General features: G+C 31.6%; 1 protein-coding gene across 9 annotated transcripts in view; it reads left to right on the forward strand.

The window, feature by feature from the left end:
- Window positions 1–18,669, forward strand: part of Dscam4 (Down syndrome cell adhesion molecule 4) — a 751,808-nt gene that overhangs the window by 717,425 nt on the left and 15,714 nt on the right. For all 9 annotated transcript variants that reach the window (XM_081742222.1, XM_081742212.1, XM_081742216.1 and 6 more), the window contains exons 28-34: window positions 1,561–1,678; window positions 2,157–2,255; window positions 2,958–3,143; window positions 5,190–5,483; window positions 8,408–8,551; window positions 12,497–12,649; window positions 14,091–14,260. In XM_081742222.1, coding sequence (XP_081598348.1) covers window positions 1,561–1,678; window positions 2,157–2,255; window positions 2,958–3,143; window positions 5,190–5,483; window positions 8,408–8,551; window positions 12,497–12,649; window positions 14,091–14,260 — 1,164 coding nt within the window. The remainder of the gene's footprint in view (window positions 1–1,560; window positions 1,679–2,156; window positions 2,256–2,957; window positions 3,144–5,189; window positions 5,484–8,407; window positions 8,552–12,496; window positions 12,650–14,090; window positions 14,261–18,669) is intronic.

Consider the following 18,669-nt stretch of genomic DNA (forward strand, 5'->3'; position numbering starts at 1 on the left):
TGATTAAATATAAGTTGGAAATAACATGAGATGCGTATTTTTGGTGGAAACCTACCCCGAAACGATATGTAATGTTAATCTTTCAGTATTAAAAATTTTGCTCCTGAACCCGAAATTGAGGACCCTGAAGATGGCAACCATCATGGTACTATACAGTAATAGGTACGATTCTACTTTAATTATCAATATTCAAGATATGGTATCACTTCTTCTAGCCATTAGAAACTTACAAGGTACTTTTGTCTCGTATTGAAGATTGCAAATCATTGAAAACTTAAGGTCACTTGGGGCACAATTTAATATTGTTCATTTGAGTTAATTTTTCTCATGAGTTACTTTGGTCTGATATGGAACCATTTTAAGGGGTGTGGCTCAAAAAAAAAACTCGCAAGTCGAAAAATAAGGACCACTTTTTATAGATAGATAGATAGATAGATAGATAGATAGATAGATAGATAGATAGATAGATAGATAGATAGATAGATAGATAGATAGATAGATAGATAGATAGATAGATAGATACAGGGTCTTACAAAAATTTGCCTCAATATTTTGCTAATAGATTCCTTAAATCAAAAGAGACATATGGACCTGTGGCCGGAAGTGCATAGTTTCGTAGTTATAGGGCGCCGAAAACGTGAAACAAGTGAACTTTAAAGATTCATAGCGCCACTACCATGAAGCCTATCGTAGTCGCTTTAAGACATCACTGAGGAACTGTATGTGAACTATCCAAATATCTATGTTTAAAAAATGCTCTAGTACACCAATTTTTAGAGAGGTAGGTGGGGAGTGATCAAGTACTCCCAAACAACCGCTCTAAAAATGATTGTGCGAGTATTGGAGCATTCCTAAACATAGATATTTGGATAATTCACATACCTGTTTCTCAGTAATAATTGGTCCTACAGTAGTGGAACTATGGGCTAACACCCTACAACTCCAAAACCATCCACTTTTGAGCACAGGTCAATATTAACTTTTTCCTTATTTTGATGTGAGGAATCTGTTTAGATATATGTATATAGATAGATAGATAGATAGATAGATAGATATAGATATATTGATATACCGTATATATATATATATATATATATATATATATATATATATATATATATATATAAAGATGTTCCTTATTTTTCGACCAGATATTTAAAAAATATATATTTAAAAGAGTATATATTTAAAAGAGTATATGTATTTAAAAGAGTATATATTTAAAAGAGAATATATATTTAAAAGAGTTAAAATGTTATATGACTAAGAAACATTAGCGAAACATTATGATATTGAAACTTCAATAGTTCGATTAAACAATGGATTAAAATTTAGAAGATTGAAAACTTTATGAATTTAACTTTTATTCTAGATCGCTTGTTTTCTGAAACTGTGAATATTATTATATTCACATATTTTACATTAAATAACCATTAAATATGTATAAAGGTGTAATATTATATAAAATCGAAGTAATATATGAAATCTACATTGTATTAATTAATGTAAACACGTATTATATTATAAATTATAATCCTAACATTTATGTTTATTTTTCAGATTATAAATGGCACTTTATTCATGAGAGACGTGCAAAGTAGTGATGAAGGAAATTATACTTGTAGTGTTAGAAATAAACACGGAAGTGATGAAATTATTTATACTTTAAATGTTCAAGGTACTTTTTTACAGTTTTAATCTCTCTGAGAGCTCTTTTGTTTATGTAAATGAATAGTTTAAATTTTTATGTTTCCAAACAATATATCTTACAACTTACAGATCACAATATTACATTGAAGACTAATTGCAATGAGTATGAAAAGTAATATGAACTTTTCTCTCTAGTGGATTGGTAGCTATTTGAGAAATACAAACAAGTTTCATAGATTCTGAATGTTAAAAGAAAGCAACAAATATAAATAAGTTTTTTTTCACGCTCTCTTAATATGAAAAAGAATACATATATTTATTGAAGTCAGTAAAACTGTTAAACTTATTTAAACAATTTTAACAATGCAGATATGGGTATGGTGTAACATAATCATGATTATATTACTCAAATCCAAAATTTGTTTCGTATATTTCAAAAACAATGCATTCTAATTATTACTGTGAAAGATGAAACAGATATTCCAAACATTTTCTTGAATTTTCAGTGGCTCCTGATCCTCCAAAAATATCAGTTGTTTCTTCTGATGTTGATAGTCTTCATTTAAAACTTGATAATAAACAAAATGGCGGAAGTCCTATTTTAGGTAAGTATATATAATGTCCTAAATAAATTAAGCTATAGACTAATTATGAACAAGACGTCTACGAATCACAAAATTTATTTGCATGATTCTAAATTCTAAACAACGTAATGAATTCAACAGTTTCATAGTTTGATGGAATTTGATTTCAAGAACGCTTTGATTTACAAATGGCTCAACAGTAAACAATATACTCACATGCACACAAAATAAAGTACACATAGTTGTGAAGCAAGCAAACAATTAAGAAAACATGTAACAAACATATTAAATCATTGATATTACTCTCAATTATTCTAAGTAAATAAAAATGAAATAACGTCTGTTTGTTTTCCCATCACAGACAAATCACAAAACATTTTTAAATGCCTGTTTGTATGAAGATGTAAGGGTCGTAGACAATTCACAATACTTAGACAGTAATATATATAAAATATATAATATAAAAATAATGTAAAGTATTGTTCTTTAACTTTTATATAGTTGTACAATAACAAATGATTATTATTGCTGCCTGCATAAATGGTTCCTTTAAAATAGAAGTTACGTTAATGAAACAATAAAAATTTCTTCTAACTACCATACAACACCAAGTTTCATTACATTGCGGTAAGTGTGTCCCCCAACACCCGCGATATAATGTGTTTCTACTATAGAATAAATGCTTAATGTATATATATTTACGAATTTATTCTTTTTTTATAGGTTACATAATAAACTTTAAACGAGAATTTGGAGATTGGGAGGAGCGACAAATTGACCATGAAGTAGAATCGTATGTGTTAAAAAATTTATTATGTGGCACCCGTTATCAGCTCTATGTTACAGCCTATAATAAAATAGGAACTGGTCTTCCAAGTGATATTATTAGTGCTCACACCACTGGAACAGGTAAAGATAACTTCTGTAAAAGTTGATCTTATCATTATTATTTTCTTCTCTATAAGACAGAAAATTAAAAATTGCTGTTTTGAGTTTGAGAAAACGCTCTCTGTTTGCTATCACTTATGCTCATGCTTGAAAAATAAATATGAAAACAGTCCCTTTTATCCTTTAATTTGTCGAAAAATTATGCTTTGTTTATTATTATTATTATTATTATTATTATTATTATTATTATTATTATTATTATTATTATTATTATTATTATTATTATTATTATTATTATTATTGTATAAAGAAGGCATCTCCCTTGGAATCTCTTCTTTTTTTTCATATTTCTTAATGATCTGCCTGAGAAAATTAAATACCGGTACTCAAGTATTTTATTATATGCCGATGATTTAAAATTATTTAGAATAGTAAATAGTGAGTGTGATAACTACTTACTACAGGAAGATCTAGATACTGTTAGTACATGGTGTAAAAATAACTTATTGATAATAAATTGTGAGAAAACTAAATGTATATCATATACTAACAGTATCTGAATTTCATATTTCTACCAAACACTATACCCAATACTACGTGAGCCAATACGTAGTTAATGTAGTAACATTGAATACAGCCGAACAGATTAAAGATTTGGGTATAGTGTCTGATAGAAATATGAAATTTACTTACCATATAAATAATACAATCCAAAAGACTAGAAGAATAATAGGGTTTATTTTCAAACAATGGCCTGAGTCTAAAAAATGTCAGTTCATATGTATATTTATACCAGATGCTTGCAAGATCAAGACTAGAGTTTGGTGTAGTTATTCAGAAAAGTATAGGTATAACAGTGGCAAACAAAATTGAGTCAGCCCAAAAATGTTTTATTAGGTTACTATGTCATAAAATGAACAGAGATTGCTACTCACGTAGTTATGAATACTGGAATCAATTTCGGGGATTACAGGCATTACGTGACAGGAGAAAACTTATTGAAAGAGATGCTATTAAGAAAATAATAGACAATAGATATCATAGTGAATATTGCCTGTATAATATAGGTATAATAGTTACAATGTATAATACGAGAAATGGATCAACATTAGTTCTTTTGAACCCAAAATCTGTAATTTTAAGAAGAATGACCACTTCTTTTAATTTAGTTTAATTTATTTTTATCAGTACAGAAACAAATTTTAGAGTTCGACAAATATTATTTGTATTATTTTTGACGATGTACCTATTTTGAAACTAAAATATTTGGCATTAATTTGACATGGAATTATTAATCCGATACTATTTTATTTTTATCATTATCTTTTGTTGTTTCAGTAGGTAGGTTACATTGTATGCAATATGTGTTTATTTTTATCTGATAAGGAACTGTATTTTTGCCATTAGGCTGTTCTGTTCATGGCTCAAAAATGTCTCAAGCGGAAAAATATATCTAAAAGAATCTAAAGCAAAAGCCAAATTCCGATTATATTCAGTGAGTTATTTCGCCTTCTTTGATGGGTAATTTGGAAGTTCAGAAGGATTCTTCTTTCTGAAATATACGTAGATTCCCTTTATTTTTGTTTCAGAAGCAAATGCTTAAGCTTATTATTGATATATAAGGCCAAATATAGATTAACTAAATCTTATAACAACCGTACCATACTTTACCTCATCTTTAGGGAGTAGGGAGGCTCAGTGGAAGAGCGCTTTTACCTCTGTTGTGTGGGGTCCTTGGTTCGGTCCTCGGCCAAGTAAGAGTTTAACCTAAATGGTTACTTTGTATATTCTCACGTGTGAGAATTACTTATAGTATTTCCCAATTCAGTAAATGTGTTAGTAATCCTGCATTAAGTCTAACTATACCAGGTATGGCAAACAACATACGAGATTTGAGAATAATATCATCATGATAGGACAATGACTACCAAGAATTTTTGGATTTTAATAAATACACCCTTCCAACAATGCTTGTTGTTGTGCATTGTTGCCAATTTAAAACTAGATAGTCGAAAATACTTTGCTCTATATAATTAAATCACAAATAAATGTTTTTTTTTCTTTTAGTACCCATTGCGCCAAAGGGTTCACATTTATTGACAGTTAACTCCACTGTTGTTACACTCTGGTTAGATACTTGGGCAGATGGTGGATGCAAAATTTTGTATTTTGTTATCGATTACAAAGAAGATACTGCTTCGGATTGGACACTCGTAGGGAACAATGTTAAACTAACAGAAAAACCTTATAGTATATTGGATCTTATACCAGCTACTAAATACGAAATAAAAGTTACTGCCCATAATAACGCTGGTTCCACCGTAGCAAGATACGATTTTGTTACCCTTACACCTGAAGGAGGTAAGTATCTTCTTTTTTATGATGAAATAGATAAGTATGAAAATGATAGGCAAATAACTATCACGGACGCGATATTAAAAGTCATTACCCTTCTTCTAGGTTAAGATTTGTAAATACTATAAGTGGACGAAAAGTATCTCCCTATTTAAAATATTTATATATCCTAAACTGTTGAAAATACAACCTTACAATTTTTCCTCATCTTTGATCTATTGTATCCCATTACTTCTTCCAGAGTTACAACTCAATGTATGATATAGTATTTGCTACACATTTTCTTAAGCTGATAAGTATGTCTTCTGTGCCCTTCACCAACAACTCAGCAGAAACGCCATTTATGACCTGACAAATCTTATTTTCAGATTCATTGTGGTGTGCTGCAATACATTTCTTCCTTGGCCCGTTCTGACAAAAATAAATAACAGGATCAGGTCTGAACTTCTTCCTGGTCATTATGTGGAGCCCCACCTCCTATCCAACGTCCTGTAAAGTGCTTATCGAGCCAGTTCATAACATTCAAACCAAAATGCGGGAGATCACATCTTAAATAAACAACAGTTCATGTGAGTGATCTCATTCAAAAAGAGTAGGGCCACACAAAATTCACTAACCCGTCCAATTAACGTTCAGCATTCACTATGTCTCTCAACAGATAAAATCCAACAATACGAGAAGACATGAACCACACTACACTGTTTCCACTCTTCTAGCTGTCTCTTTGGGATCAATATCGTCTCAATAAGGATATTGCATAGATTATAGAAACCCTTTAGATGGAACACAGCTCTATCACTTCAAATAATATTTCGAAACAGCTTCAGATAATCTTCGTGCTACAATCACATTATTCAATACACCTGTCAGAATCATTCCGCTACAATTATTGGATGTAATAAATGTAAATCTTTGTGGAGAATAATATGCACAGCATAACGTGTTAAATGACTATCTCTTGCAGCCTACCTTGTAGATTTCGAAGGGCAGAGCTGAAACATGTCTTTAACTACATTCACTTTCATCACAGATCTTGCAGTAGAAGGTTTACCACATTTCTTAATATCTGCGATACTACCGGTAGCCACTAATTTTCTGTGATTTTTTTTTTTTTTTTTTTTTACTGTTTTTGCATCGTGCACGGTATATCTGCCATGTTGAGCTCTACGTGACCGTTGCACTTGAGTCACAGACTGGCACCTCATCTCTTACTGCAATTTTAGCTCTCTCCTAACTGGTTAATCGACCAGCAATCTCTATGGATCTGAAGGAACTGAAAGAAAATAATAAATGACGTGGTTTAGACATTAAAATGACATAAAGTTCATTACAATATATGCATTACTTAAATAGAAATAAAAACTTTAAAATAGGGAATGGAGGAATGTTTTTTTCAAAACTCGATAATCACTTTTTGAAGAAAACAACAGTTTCCAGCCTTTAATTATCAAAGCAGAAATTTAAATTTTGAAACATCAAATATATAATCAAATTTGTGCTTAACAAGAGACCAATTTTCCTAATGTTTTAATACTATAATTGAAAAATGCGTTAACCAATCCATCTATCTTTTTTAGCTTATGGGGCATAATCATGGGACGTAAAACTTAAGAATTTCATTTTTATATCTAGAGTGACTTAGTAAGGAAAATTTATTGAACTAACTACTATTGTCCTTTGTAAAATTTATCGCAGGCCTTAGCTGATTCTCCTAAAAAGTATATTCAGATCATTTCATACAAGTTAAGATTTCTTTAAAAATATAAGTTCTTATTTTTAGCACAATGAAATTAGGTTATAAATTCATTGTCCATAATTTATAAAGAAGTCCTTATTTTTGGATCAAAAGTTCCAATATATTTCAGGCAAAAATTTTCTTGTAGGACTTGTATCTGGAGAACTACATATAATGTAGCCAAACCCAAAATATCACTTAACTCAGTATGATGTACTTATTTCATAAAATTACGAAAACTCGATTTAGGAGCCGTTTAAAAATTTGGTGGTCCCTGATCCAAACAATCCAATATTTTTCAGACAAAAATTTACTTGTACATTTGGAGAACTACATGTAGTGTAACCAAACCCAAAATTTCGTTTAACTCAGTATGATGTGCTTATTCCGTTAAAAAAAAAAAAAAAAAAAAAAAAAAAAAAAAAAAGAAAGAAAAAAGAAAAAACTTGATTTAAGGTCCGTTCAAAAATGTTGTGGCACCTGATCAAATTGGCCGAAAAAGTACAATATATTTCAACAAAAACTTTTCTTGTAAGCCTTATTTCTGGAGAACTACATATAATGTAGCCAAACCCAAAATTTCACTTAACTCAGTATGATGTGCTTATTCCGCAAAAAATACGAAAACTCAAGTTAGGGACCGTTCAAAAATTTTGTGGCCCCTGATCCAAAAATTAATTACTAACCAAGATCGCAATCTTTTGATCCACTTTTTTTTTTATCATTCCTAAAATTCTTGGTGAAGATCGTAATCTTTTGATCCATCTTTTGGATCGTTCCTAAAATTCTTGTTGACAGATCTTTATTATCTATGAACAGAGCCGTGCCGTGGGGGGGGGGCGATCGGGGCGACGGCCTGGGGCACCGAAGTAAGGGGAACGAAAAATTCGGGAGAAAAAAGGAAAAAGATAGGAAAAATTGCTTGAAATATATGTATGGGGGCGCCGTCGTATACTCTCGCCCCGGGCGCTGATTTTCCACGGCACGGCCCTGGCTATGAATTTATAACCTGATTTCACATAAGCCGAATGATATATAAATTTCAAGACACATTTTCTTTTAACTACAGTAGGCGAAGTTTCTAATCAGATAGGTTATTGGATCTTGAAGCTGTCTTAAGGCGTATTCTAAATTTTAATAAGCTCGACTTATAATGAAGTAATTGGTTAACACTTCTTTCTTTGTTACGTTGCAGCAACTGTTCCTCCAGAATTGTTGGAACCCGTACCTATTGCTGATGTGCCTTTTTATAGGAATCTCAAGATCATAATACCAATAAGTCTGGCCATTGCCTTTGTATTAGGATTATTACTACTAGTTTCCTTCCTCAGAAGAAGAAGTAAGTATAATAAGATTTCTCGGAACTTATTTTAAGGTTGGTTTAAAGGGACAAGTTTTGCCGATAGATGTCGCTACAGTCTTCGTATCTTTCCCATGTATTTTTTACCTTTCACGAAAATTTACAATTTCTCTTACAAATTTCAACCTAGAGACTTCAAATTTTTAGAGAAGGAACTTCATAACCTATTAAAGGAAACAATCTGTGCCTATTTTTTATTTAGAATTTTCTTCATTGCTGAAATGGCTTGATTGTTGAAATGGATACCCAAACCTTTAACAATGGAACTGTTTCAACTGTGAAGAAAATTCTAAATAAAAAAAATCCGCACGGATTGTTCCCTTTAATAGATTATGAAGTTCCTTCTCTAAAAATTTGAAGTCTCTAGGTTGAAATTTGTAAGAGAAATTGTAAATTTTCGTGAAAGGTAAAAAATACATGGGAGAGATACGAAGACTGTAGCGACATCCATCGGCAAAACTTGTCCCTTTACACTAACCTTAAAATACCCGCTGGTGGAAAATTAATTTAACATCTAATAACTTCCGGAATGTGATATTACAGTGGATACTGATAAAAGTGGTTGAGTTGATTTTGAGTTTAACGTCCCATTCAGTAGCAAGTTTATATGAGACGTGGACCTTCCAACTAACGTGTAATGCGAACCACATGAGCTCCAGCCGGGAATCGAATCCAAGTTTCACACACTAAAGGCGCGTACGCTAACCGCTTAGCCACGAAGGAGCTTGTTGATAAAAGTGGTATCAATATTTCAATATGGCCCTGTTCCATACAATAGAGACTACAATATGGTACAAGAAACTCTTGTAGGTTTCCGCATTTCTTGCTATTTCCTAATCAGAAGTATTTTTGTTTCCTAATCACAGAAGAAAGAGGGAGAAGAGCAAAAAGGCAAGGACCAACGTTTTATTGAAGTCACCAATCTGGAGAATATGCTCTTCTTATAACAAATTATGTATTGAACACAACGAAATTGATATATGTAATATGAACTATAATAGGTTCAAGAAAATTATTGTAAGTTTATTTTGTAATGTACCAATACTATAATTGGACTTTGCCTGTTGTGTTGTTGTTCACAAATAAATAAATAAAAGGAATATTCACTGTAAATAAATAAATAAATAAAAGGAATATTCACTGTTGTGAAAATTTATATGTGAGTGACATGATAGAAATAACTTTCTTCCGAGGGAGAACTTATTTCCCTGGGTGGTTTGACGCATTTTCAAATAATTACATTTTACAACATATTACACAAAGTGATAAAGTGAGGAAGAGTAGAACAGGAAGTGCAAAACGTATGGCTAGAGGGAGAGAATATCGAAGATGTTAAGACGTTTCCCTATTTAGGAAGTCTAATATCCTCAGACGGAAGAAGTGAAAAAGACGTAAGTTTCAGAATAGCGCAAGCTAAACAAGCATTCAATAGGAAAAGAGGACTACTAACTTCAAGAAATGTGAAAATGATTTTGGTATGGAGCGTGGCGCTTAAGTATCTAAACTCGAAGCATTTGAAATGTGGTGTTGGCGCAGAATGCTGCGCATATCATGGACCGAAAGGAAAGGAATGAATACGTACTAAAGGAAGTTAATGAAGGACCACAGATCATGAAGATAATAGGAAAAAGAAGAAACAGCATGATTGGTCATCTTATTCGGCATTCCGGATGGATCACTGTGCTGATAGAGGGAAAGGCAGAAGGAAAACCAGGAAGAGGAAGACCAAGGATAGAATATCTAGATGCAGTTACGAAGAAGAGGCCTTATCAAAGCATAAAACAGCTCTTCCAAGGCAGAGGAAAATTTTAAAATTTCCGTGTTGCCCACCAACCTACGGTTGAGATGAGAAAGAAGAAGATAATATTTTTAACCATTTGTCATATCAGACATATGTCATATGTCTGTTATCCTACGTGCTCGAACTATTTTTCCACAAGGACTTTTAAGCACAATTGTATAAACGTAGTCATTTCGGATTTCGCTTGGGAAGGGTGGGGGCAAGAGCACCCCCGACATAAGACTTTCGCATTTTGTACTAGTATATTAGTAGACAATATAAGCAATCCTCAAACTCTTGGGGGGGGGGAAATTACCCCCTCCTGCCTCCCTAAATGACGTCCCTGAAAGTGGATCATCACATTCTAAATTCTTTTTTACAAAGTTAGCGTTCTCCTATTCTCTTTTGGAGATCTATTCTCTCGTACTTTTATGTAGCTGGTAAGTTAAGTCTTATTAGTTTCATTTTTACAAAGCAAAATTTTCTTTTCAACGAAATGCTAAAGGAGGGAATCTCTCTCTTTTTTTTTTTTAAAGTTTTTGCTAATAAATTGTGCATCCTCTGCTAGTCAACTCTCTGTAGATATTACCATAGAAAAAGCGTTCAGTATGTTTTCTTTCTTTCTTACAACAACATAATGGAAAAATTGTTTTGTTCTGCATTTCATATCAATTTTTGTTGGTTTCCATTCATTTATCTTTTATTGTGATACGGACAGTGGTCTATTCAGCTGGTTTCGCATCGGTTCACTAGAACTGGTTGTTAAAATATTTCCAGTTCGGAGAACCGTTTGTTATACTCAAACATAAAAGTAAATTTTACCCAGTTATACCCAGGAACAGTAAACTTTAGTTTAACTATCTTTGTTTCTAGAAATTCTTAGAGCTACAGGGTTAAATGTATGATCTCTCAGAGCAAGGCATAAGCGTTTATTTCTTAATCTAAAATGCTCAGATATCAAGAATGAATATTAGGATCCTATGACTAGTGGTGAAGTTACTTATATTTGAAACGCATACATACCATTATCAATAATTGTCGATCCATTACTGGATTAAGGTTTTTCCAATGCTTTTTTGACAACATATATCGTTTCTAAGATATTCGTAATGCTACCTAATTTTGTCACACCACCTTGTATTAGGATGATGTGTAGGTCTCTACTTATCATTTGTGGTATCCACTAAAGAAATTGCTTTTGTCTACCTTGTATGGTTGTTTACTAAGAGTTATATCTATCTATCTACTTATTCATCTATTCTATTCTACTCTACTCTCTCTCTCTCTCTCTCTCTCTCTCTCTATATATATATATATATATATATATATATATATATATATATATATATAGTTAAAAAATCAGAATAACACCACTGGATACGGAGTCAGTCTTTTTTCTTGTAACATGGTAAATTTTAATGCGGTAGTAAAGTATCGGATATGTATTATATGCGTATAAAATTGTATTAAATGAAAGGGTTAATTAAATGGAGACAAAAGAATTTCCCTTCATTAAATACCATTTTGTATACATTCTCTCTACATCTGTTTGTAAGATCGCATACTATCTGATTCGTAAGGATTTGCTGTTAATTATATAACTTAAGAACATTTCTTTATTTAGGACGCTAGCATTAACAGTTTTACCTTTAATTTCATATGCCAGTACATGGCATGTTCCGTGGCTAACCAAATAACACAAATAAGAAAGATACGAAAAGAAAATTTGTACATAGTATTTCACCAAAGATGGCATAGAAGTTGTATGTACGCGCGAAGAACCAGTAACACTAGTTACATGAAGCCAAAGTATTAATATTTCCTATGAGTGATTCCGAGAATATTGTATTCTAAAGAGAAGTGAGTGGCCATCTTTTACTGAACAAGACTATACATTGAAAATTATAGCTTTGTCTATGTTTAGGAAGGAATATGTACTATAGCAATTATAATACTTTCTTCATTCCTATATCACTTCTTCCTATCTTCAGCAATGAAATAAATGCATGCTTTGCAAAGTATCTGAATTTGTGTAGAACTCTTGAGGTTGTGGCTTGTAATTTTAAATCTTTCTTGAATATAATGTGGATACTTTAATACGGATGAATGCATGAATGATAAAAATCTTGTTTGCTTTTACACAGAATTACAGACTGACGAAGCTCCACAAATGGGAGAATCACCATCAGTAGCGCAAATGCAGAACCAACAAAACCGGGATCAACAGTATTTGGCAGTTCGAGTAGCACAACAGGCGGTTAGTGTCGATACAAACAGTTACAAAACGGAATCTACTGGTAAGTTTTCCAAAAGACTAGAAACTATTTTTATATTTTGGTGTATTGGATAATATTGCTGATAATATTTTGATCTTTGAAATACTTAAGGCGGAGTATTCCATAAAATTTCTTTTATAATTCGCTTAACTGGTATTATATTTTTCTTTCAAGATAACATGAGAAAAAAAAGAAAGAAAAATATATGACCAATTGGCTGTGAATATTACTAAGTTTTCTACTATTAGGAGCTGAAGAAAAATGAATAAAAAAAGTACTCACTATTCTGCAGAAAGAAAAATAAAGTTTTCCAAGAAGTATTGAGTTTTTCTTGAATCTCCCTTAAAAAAATAAATAAAAAAGTGGTTCTCAAATCAACAAATAATTAACACCGTTTCTTGTGTGAAGTATGCCATGTTATTGAGAAAAGTTCATTTTGTAAAATTGGTTAATAAAAATACATTAGAAATGTGCAAGTAAAAGTATATGAAGCATATTATTTCAAGTTGGGGTAGAATTTTTTCCCTTATTCTTGGCCAATTTCACCCCGAAGAATAAGGATTATTCTTAAGTTAAATAATAATAATAATAATAATAATAATAATAATAATAATAATAATAATAATAATAATAATAATAATAATAATAATAATAATAATAAGTGTTTCGACAAAACTGGAAACTGTGTATACACGAAATTGTTATTAATGAATCACTAGTTCACGCTCATATTATTTATCAGCTTATTAATAAACTACACACCGATCAAAACACTAAATATATTTAAAAAAAAAATGTGTAACAGTTCGACAATGTATCATCCTTTTCATCAGACATCAGATAACGTGTCTGATGAAAGCCGAAACTGTTACACAAGTTTATATCTATCTATCTATCTATCTATCTATCTATATATATATATATATATATATATATATATGTGTGTGTGTGTGTGTGTGTGTGTGTGTGTATCTATGTATCTATATATAGTAAAGTTCTACTTGTGCAGAAATAGGTAAAGAAAATTACAGTCCAGAATCGTTTTTCCCACTACCGGCTTTTATTACAAAATCCACTATAAACAGTATATTACAAATATAATTATAATGTAAATTCTCTATCGAGTTTTCCTATTTTCTACGCAATAAGCATATCATACTGAGTTAAGTGATAGTTTGGGTTTGGCTATACTATATGTAGTTCTTCAGATATAAGGCCTACAATAAAATTTTTTATTCAAATATATTGGATCTTTTGATCCAAAAACACACATTGAAGAAACATCACAGGTGAACCATTATGTTATTATTGAAAATGTGTTCCATACTCTCAATAAGTAAAGTACTATAACTTCTCATATTTATATACATAACTGTATATTATTATGAAAACCTTAACAAATTAAATTAAATTTTAAATAAAGCAAGATGAATTTATTAATATTATTTTTTTTATTTTTCAGATTATATAGAAGACATTTGTCCATATGCAACGTTTCAATTATCCAAACCACCATATAGTGAGAGTACCTACAGTGGCAATGTATATAGTGGTCCATATCATTCTGTACAAGCTTCCTTTGTTTATCATGATCCAAAATTATCAGCTTTGGAAACTTATAAACTACGACATGTAAGTAACGCACAAATTCAGTTAATCACTACTCCCTAACTTGTTACATATCTACATTAATATTATATATATACCTGATGATGAGAAATAGTAGTGACTCAGGTCCGCACCCAGAACTGTTTGTTGTGGGGTGTCTAAGCTTTGAGGGATGGGGTCCGATACTACAGTACAGGCCACTACGTCTATGTAATATTGGACGGCCATTATTCTGCACCTGAAAAGACAATAAGTACAGTAACCCACATTATGCTTTATTTTTTTTTGTTTGTTTGTTTAATTATGCTTTATTTTTTTTCAAATTATGCTTTATTATGCTTTATTATTAATTTCAATCATTGTTTTACATTAATCGTATATAATGTGTAATATTTACTATGCATTAAATATTCTAAATATTTTGATCTCTTTATTAATATTTTATGCAACCAGTTTCTTTCATATTTAATGAACTTTCTACTTAATGTACTGTAAAGAGATGCTTTACTCGAGTCAGTTTTTTTTTTTAATCACTAGTGTGTGCGCCTTAGAGGTGTATACATACAGAAAGGGACAGTAAAAATTGCCACCAAAAAGTACACAAGATGCTCAAGTTCAAGAGGTACACAAAACAATATAGTGTGGAGTTCTAGTGTATTGTTCATTGCTGGCGGAAGTTTTCTTCTTCTCCTTTTTTCTTTTCTCCACATCAAAGGATTACACCGAAAAGTTTACAGAAATAAAAATAAGCTTTTCGTTGTTGCATTGTTGTTCTCAATGCTTTTGTATTGTAAATATTGTATGCTTTATGCTTTATTTTCTAAAATTATGCTTTATTATGTTTTTAAAATTAGTTTCTTCTGAACCCTTAAAGAACCACAACCATGTTCAAGGTACCAACCATATGTGTAAATTGCTGTTATGCTTTTTATGCTTTTGGGTTACTCTAACGATAAGTAATTGTAAGATACTTTCATCTATATTTTCAGAAAAAAATGATAGAGCTAGAATGTTTTTATAAGGGAAAGAGTAAGATCAAATTTTCATGCTACATCAATCATTGAGAAAGTGTACAAATGTATGTTGAGTTAGAAAGTTTCAGGGGGGGTCTGGACCCTGTGGATTCCCCTCCATTATTGAATTATATAAAACAGAATGAATATTGTTACCATGTGTGGTGCGTGTTAAGGCATTACGGTACGCAAAAGAAGAAAGATGAATTAAGGGTTTAAAAAGAGATTTGGACTACATGAACAAGGAAACAGTGAGATTTGCGAAATATCATAGAAAAGTAATACTCTAAGACGCACCAAATAAATAACAATATTTGCTCTCTTCCATATAAAGTAATGCGTTAAAATGCATGTTTTGATGCACCATTGAATTGTTTAATCGCCAGATACACAAGTATTTCATATAATATTAAAATAACAAGCGTGGTCAAATGTACATATAGATATCCAGGCAATATAGATTTACAAATTTGTAAGATAATTCAAGATCTTCAATACAATATATTTTTTTATCAATAACTTTCATTCCATATTCTCAACACTCACTTTATCATAACCCCTTACTGAGAATTATATTTAGAATTTGGTAATATACATCTTAGAAAATAAGTATATAGTTGGGTACTGTAACACAGTATTCTAAAAGCCAATTACATCCACTTGGAAGCTGATATTTAGGAACTTCAAACTAGTTTCCTCTCAAAAATAAAAAATAAAGAAAGAAAAAATCACAACTGACAGAGTAGTCATCGTCCTTCTACATCCAGATGAGAGAAAAAGTCAAATGGATTCAGGAAATGTTTGTACAAATCCAGTAAATAAGTAAATAAAACAATATATCAGGACACTAAAAAAAAAAAATAGACTAATTAGTTACGAGATCTGAACTCTCCTGAGTGATTGAGTAAAAATTTCATCTATGGAATCCACACTACTGTCAAACACTTACCGGCGGAAAATTCTAACCGTTGAATGAAGAACGGAGAGATAGTGGCTAGGTTGACACAAAGGGCATTTCGAAGAGTGTCTGCCAATGATCTCATTGTCATTATTTTGGAATGACAGTTTCTTATAGCCATCGAATGTACTGTAGCACAGACACGCTTCGCCACCATTTCTTCTTTTGTATAAATAAATGCAACGCATTTCGTACCATTAGATCAAGAGAACTCACGTATAAATTATTATATGATGCCGCCTTTCAGTTACCTTCTATTACTGTAAAAATAAATACAGCAAAATGGTAGATTTCTACTATTTTAAGAATCTGTAACGAAAAACACCCTTAATCCCCCTTCTTTTTCAGAATGACCACCCCGGGCGAAAATCCGTACTTGAAAAGAATGAAAGAACAGCACACTTCTAACCTTCAAAATACAGACCCGCCCACCGGGGAAATAATCCTGACAAAAAAGCGAGGAGAGCTTTCGCCGGCACTGTATTAAAAGGCCGCGTAGCGCACCCAGAATATGTATAGGTATAACTCTCACCTTTAATTTACGAAAAATTGCAAGCAAAAATTCTCAGTTGTTTTAAGGAAGCTAATTTAGCAATGACAAAACCTACTATTTCAATTTTAACAAGGATAAACAATTTATTATAACAAAGAGAAAAAAAGTAATAATAATAAAAAATAAAAAAAGAACAAATAGTACACAAAATATTAACAGTTGGATATTAATAGTAATAAGAAAAATAAACAATCTTACTGTTTCTGATGGAAAAACAGCCTAGCACACATAAAAAAAAAAGTCGCCATTCCAACATGGCTTACACCAACCACTATGTTTCGTCTTTTCAGTAATCTAACTTTTCAATCAGCAATATTTTACCTTGCCCGTGATTAAATATGACAATTCAGAAGTATTTATCATTTTTCAAATACATTTATGAGTATACTCACGAAATTTCTGATGATAAATTTCACACCAATTTTCACAAAAAAAACAATAATTTAATTTAACAAATTTTACCAACAAACACTACGTACCTTGAACAGTGGCCAACTGACGATCTACGTAAGTTGATCCATGGCTTCCATTCCGGGTTCAAAACCAACCAATCACAATCCGGATTTTACATCACGAGGACCTCGTCATTTTACCTTACCAGCTGGTACCAGATCTTCTAGTATATTTTCTTACTACAACACAAACCTGATTTTGAGACCAAAAAGGTAGGATGGAAAAGGGCGAAGGGAGAATAAGGTCGTATGTCTCCATAAAAATAAAAGATGGCGCCATCTACTTCCTAATAAATCCATAATAATAAGTGACCTATTTATATATACACAACACCCAAATCCACATTACATATTTGTGACGATCCACGTAGTCACAAATCAAAATACCATTTGTTTCTTAAACATCTATTAAATATTCACAAAAAAAATAGTCAATTAATAATTATTTAACTTCAGAACAGTTTGTATGTATTTTTTGCTATAGGAACCTCATAAGTATAGAGTGTGTTAAGAAAGTACAGTGAAAGCTCCCTTAACGTACACTTCCACAATACCTATATATCTTCCTCCCCAGCAAAAATATATGACTTATTACAGTAAAAAAGCCCTACCTTTTATGGACGCTCTTAGAATGAACAAGGACACCTTCTGTTTCCCTCAACCTCTTCATAACGGACAAAAATTATTCTAAATTCATATTTACCACTGAAAACATTTTTTGAAATGTGAAAATTTATCTTTGACACAATACAATAGACACAGTACAGCAAATTTCGAACAGAAACTAACGATCGAAGGATGTACACTGCAGACAATTATTACAGATTTTCTTCAAGAAATTCATAAACCGTCAACCATTTTGGTGAGTTCTAAGATCATAATCAGTAATTTAGTAATAATTTTGCATAGCTTTATTGTATTGCTGTTACTTTTCGTAAAATTATACCCGCATTAAGAGGTTTTTACAGAGAAGGTCATGTACTTAAACAAAATTACTACACATAAAGTATTGAACAGCACACGCGCATATAAACCCAATAGACAGGAATACTTTTGTTTCTTCACAGAATGTAGTATTTCCATATTTCAACTTTCCCCTGCTCCATAATTTGAACACTGAATACAGTATTTTGTGAAAGACGGTGGCTCAGTGGTAGAGCATTCACTTCTGGTGCGTGGGTCCTGGTTCGATCCCAGATCGCCCAAGTGGAATTTGTGGTGGACAAACACCGTGTCCGCGGGTTTCCTTGATGTTCTTCTGTTTCCTCGCACTTTATTCATTCCAACATTGCCTTCAATTCTCATCACCACTTTCTTCTTTAACCTAGTCGGCATATTTGTGGGACGTAAAACTGAAAGATTTCATTTCATTGCATAAATAAAGTATTTTGTTCTTAGTCTGTATACTGCATAAAAATTACTGCAAGAACTAAGAATGATTTAAATTTGTACATCGC

This window comes from Thermobia domestica, chromosome 16 (assembly GCF_964235325.1).
Source record: "Thermobia domestica chromosome 16, izTheDome1.hap1.1, whole genome shotgun sequence".
NCBI classification, from domain to species: domain Eukaryota; kingdom Metazoa; phylum Arthropoda; class Insecta; order Zygentoma; family Lepismatidae; genus Thermobia; species Thermobia domestica.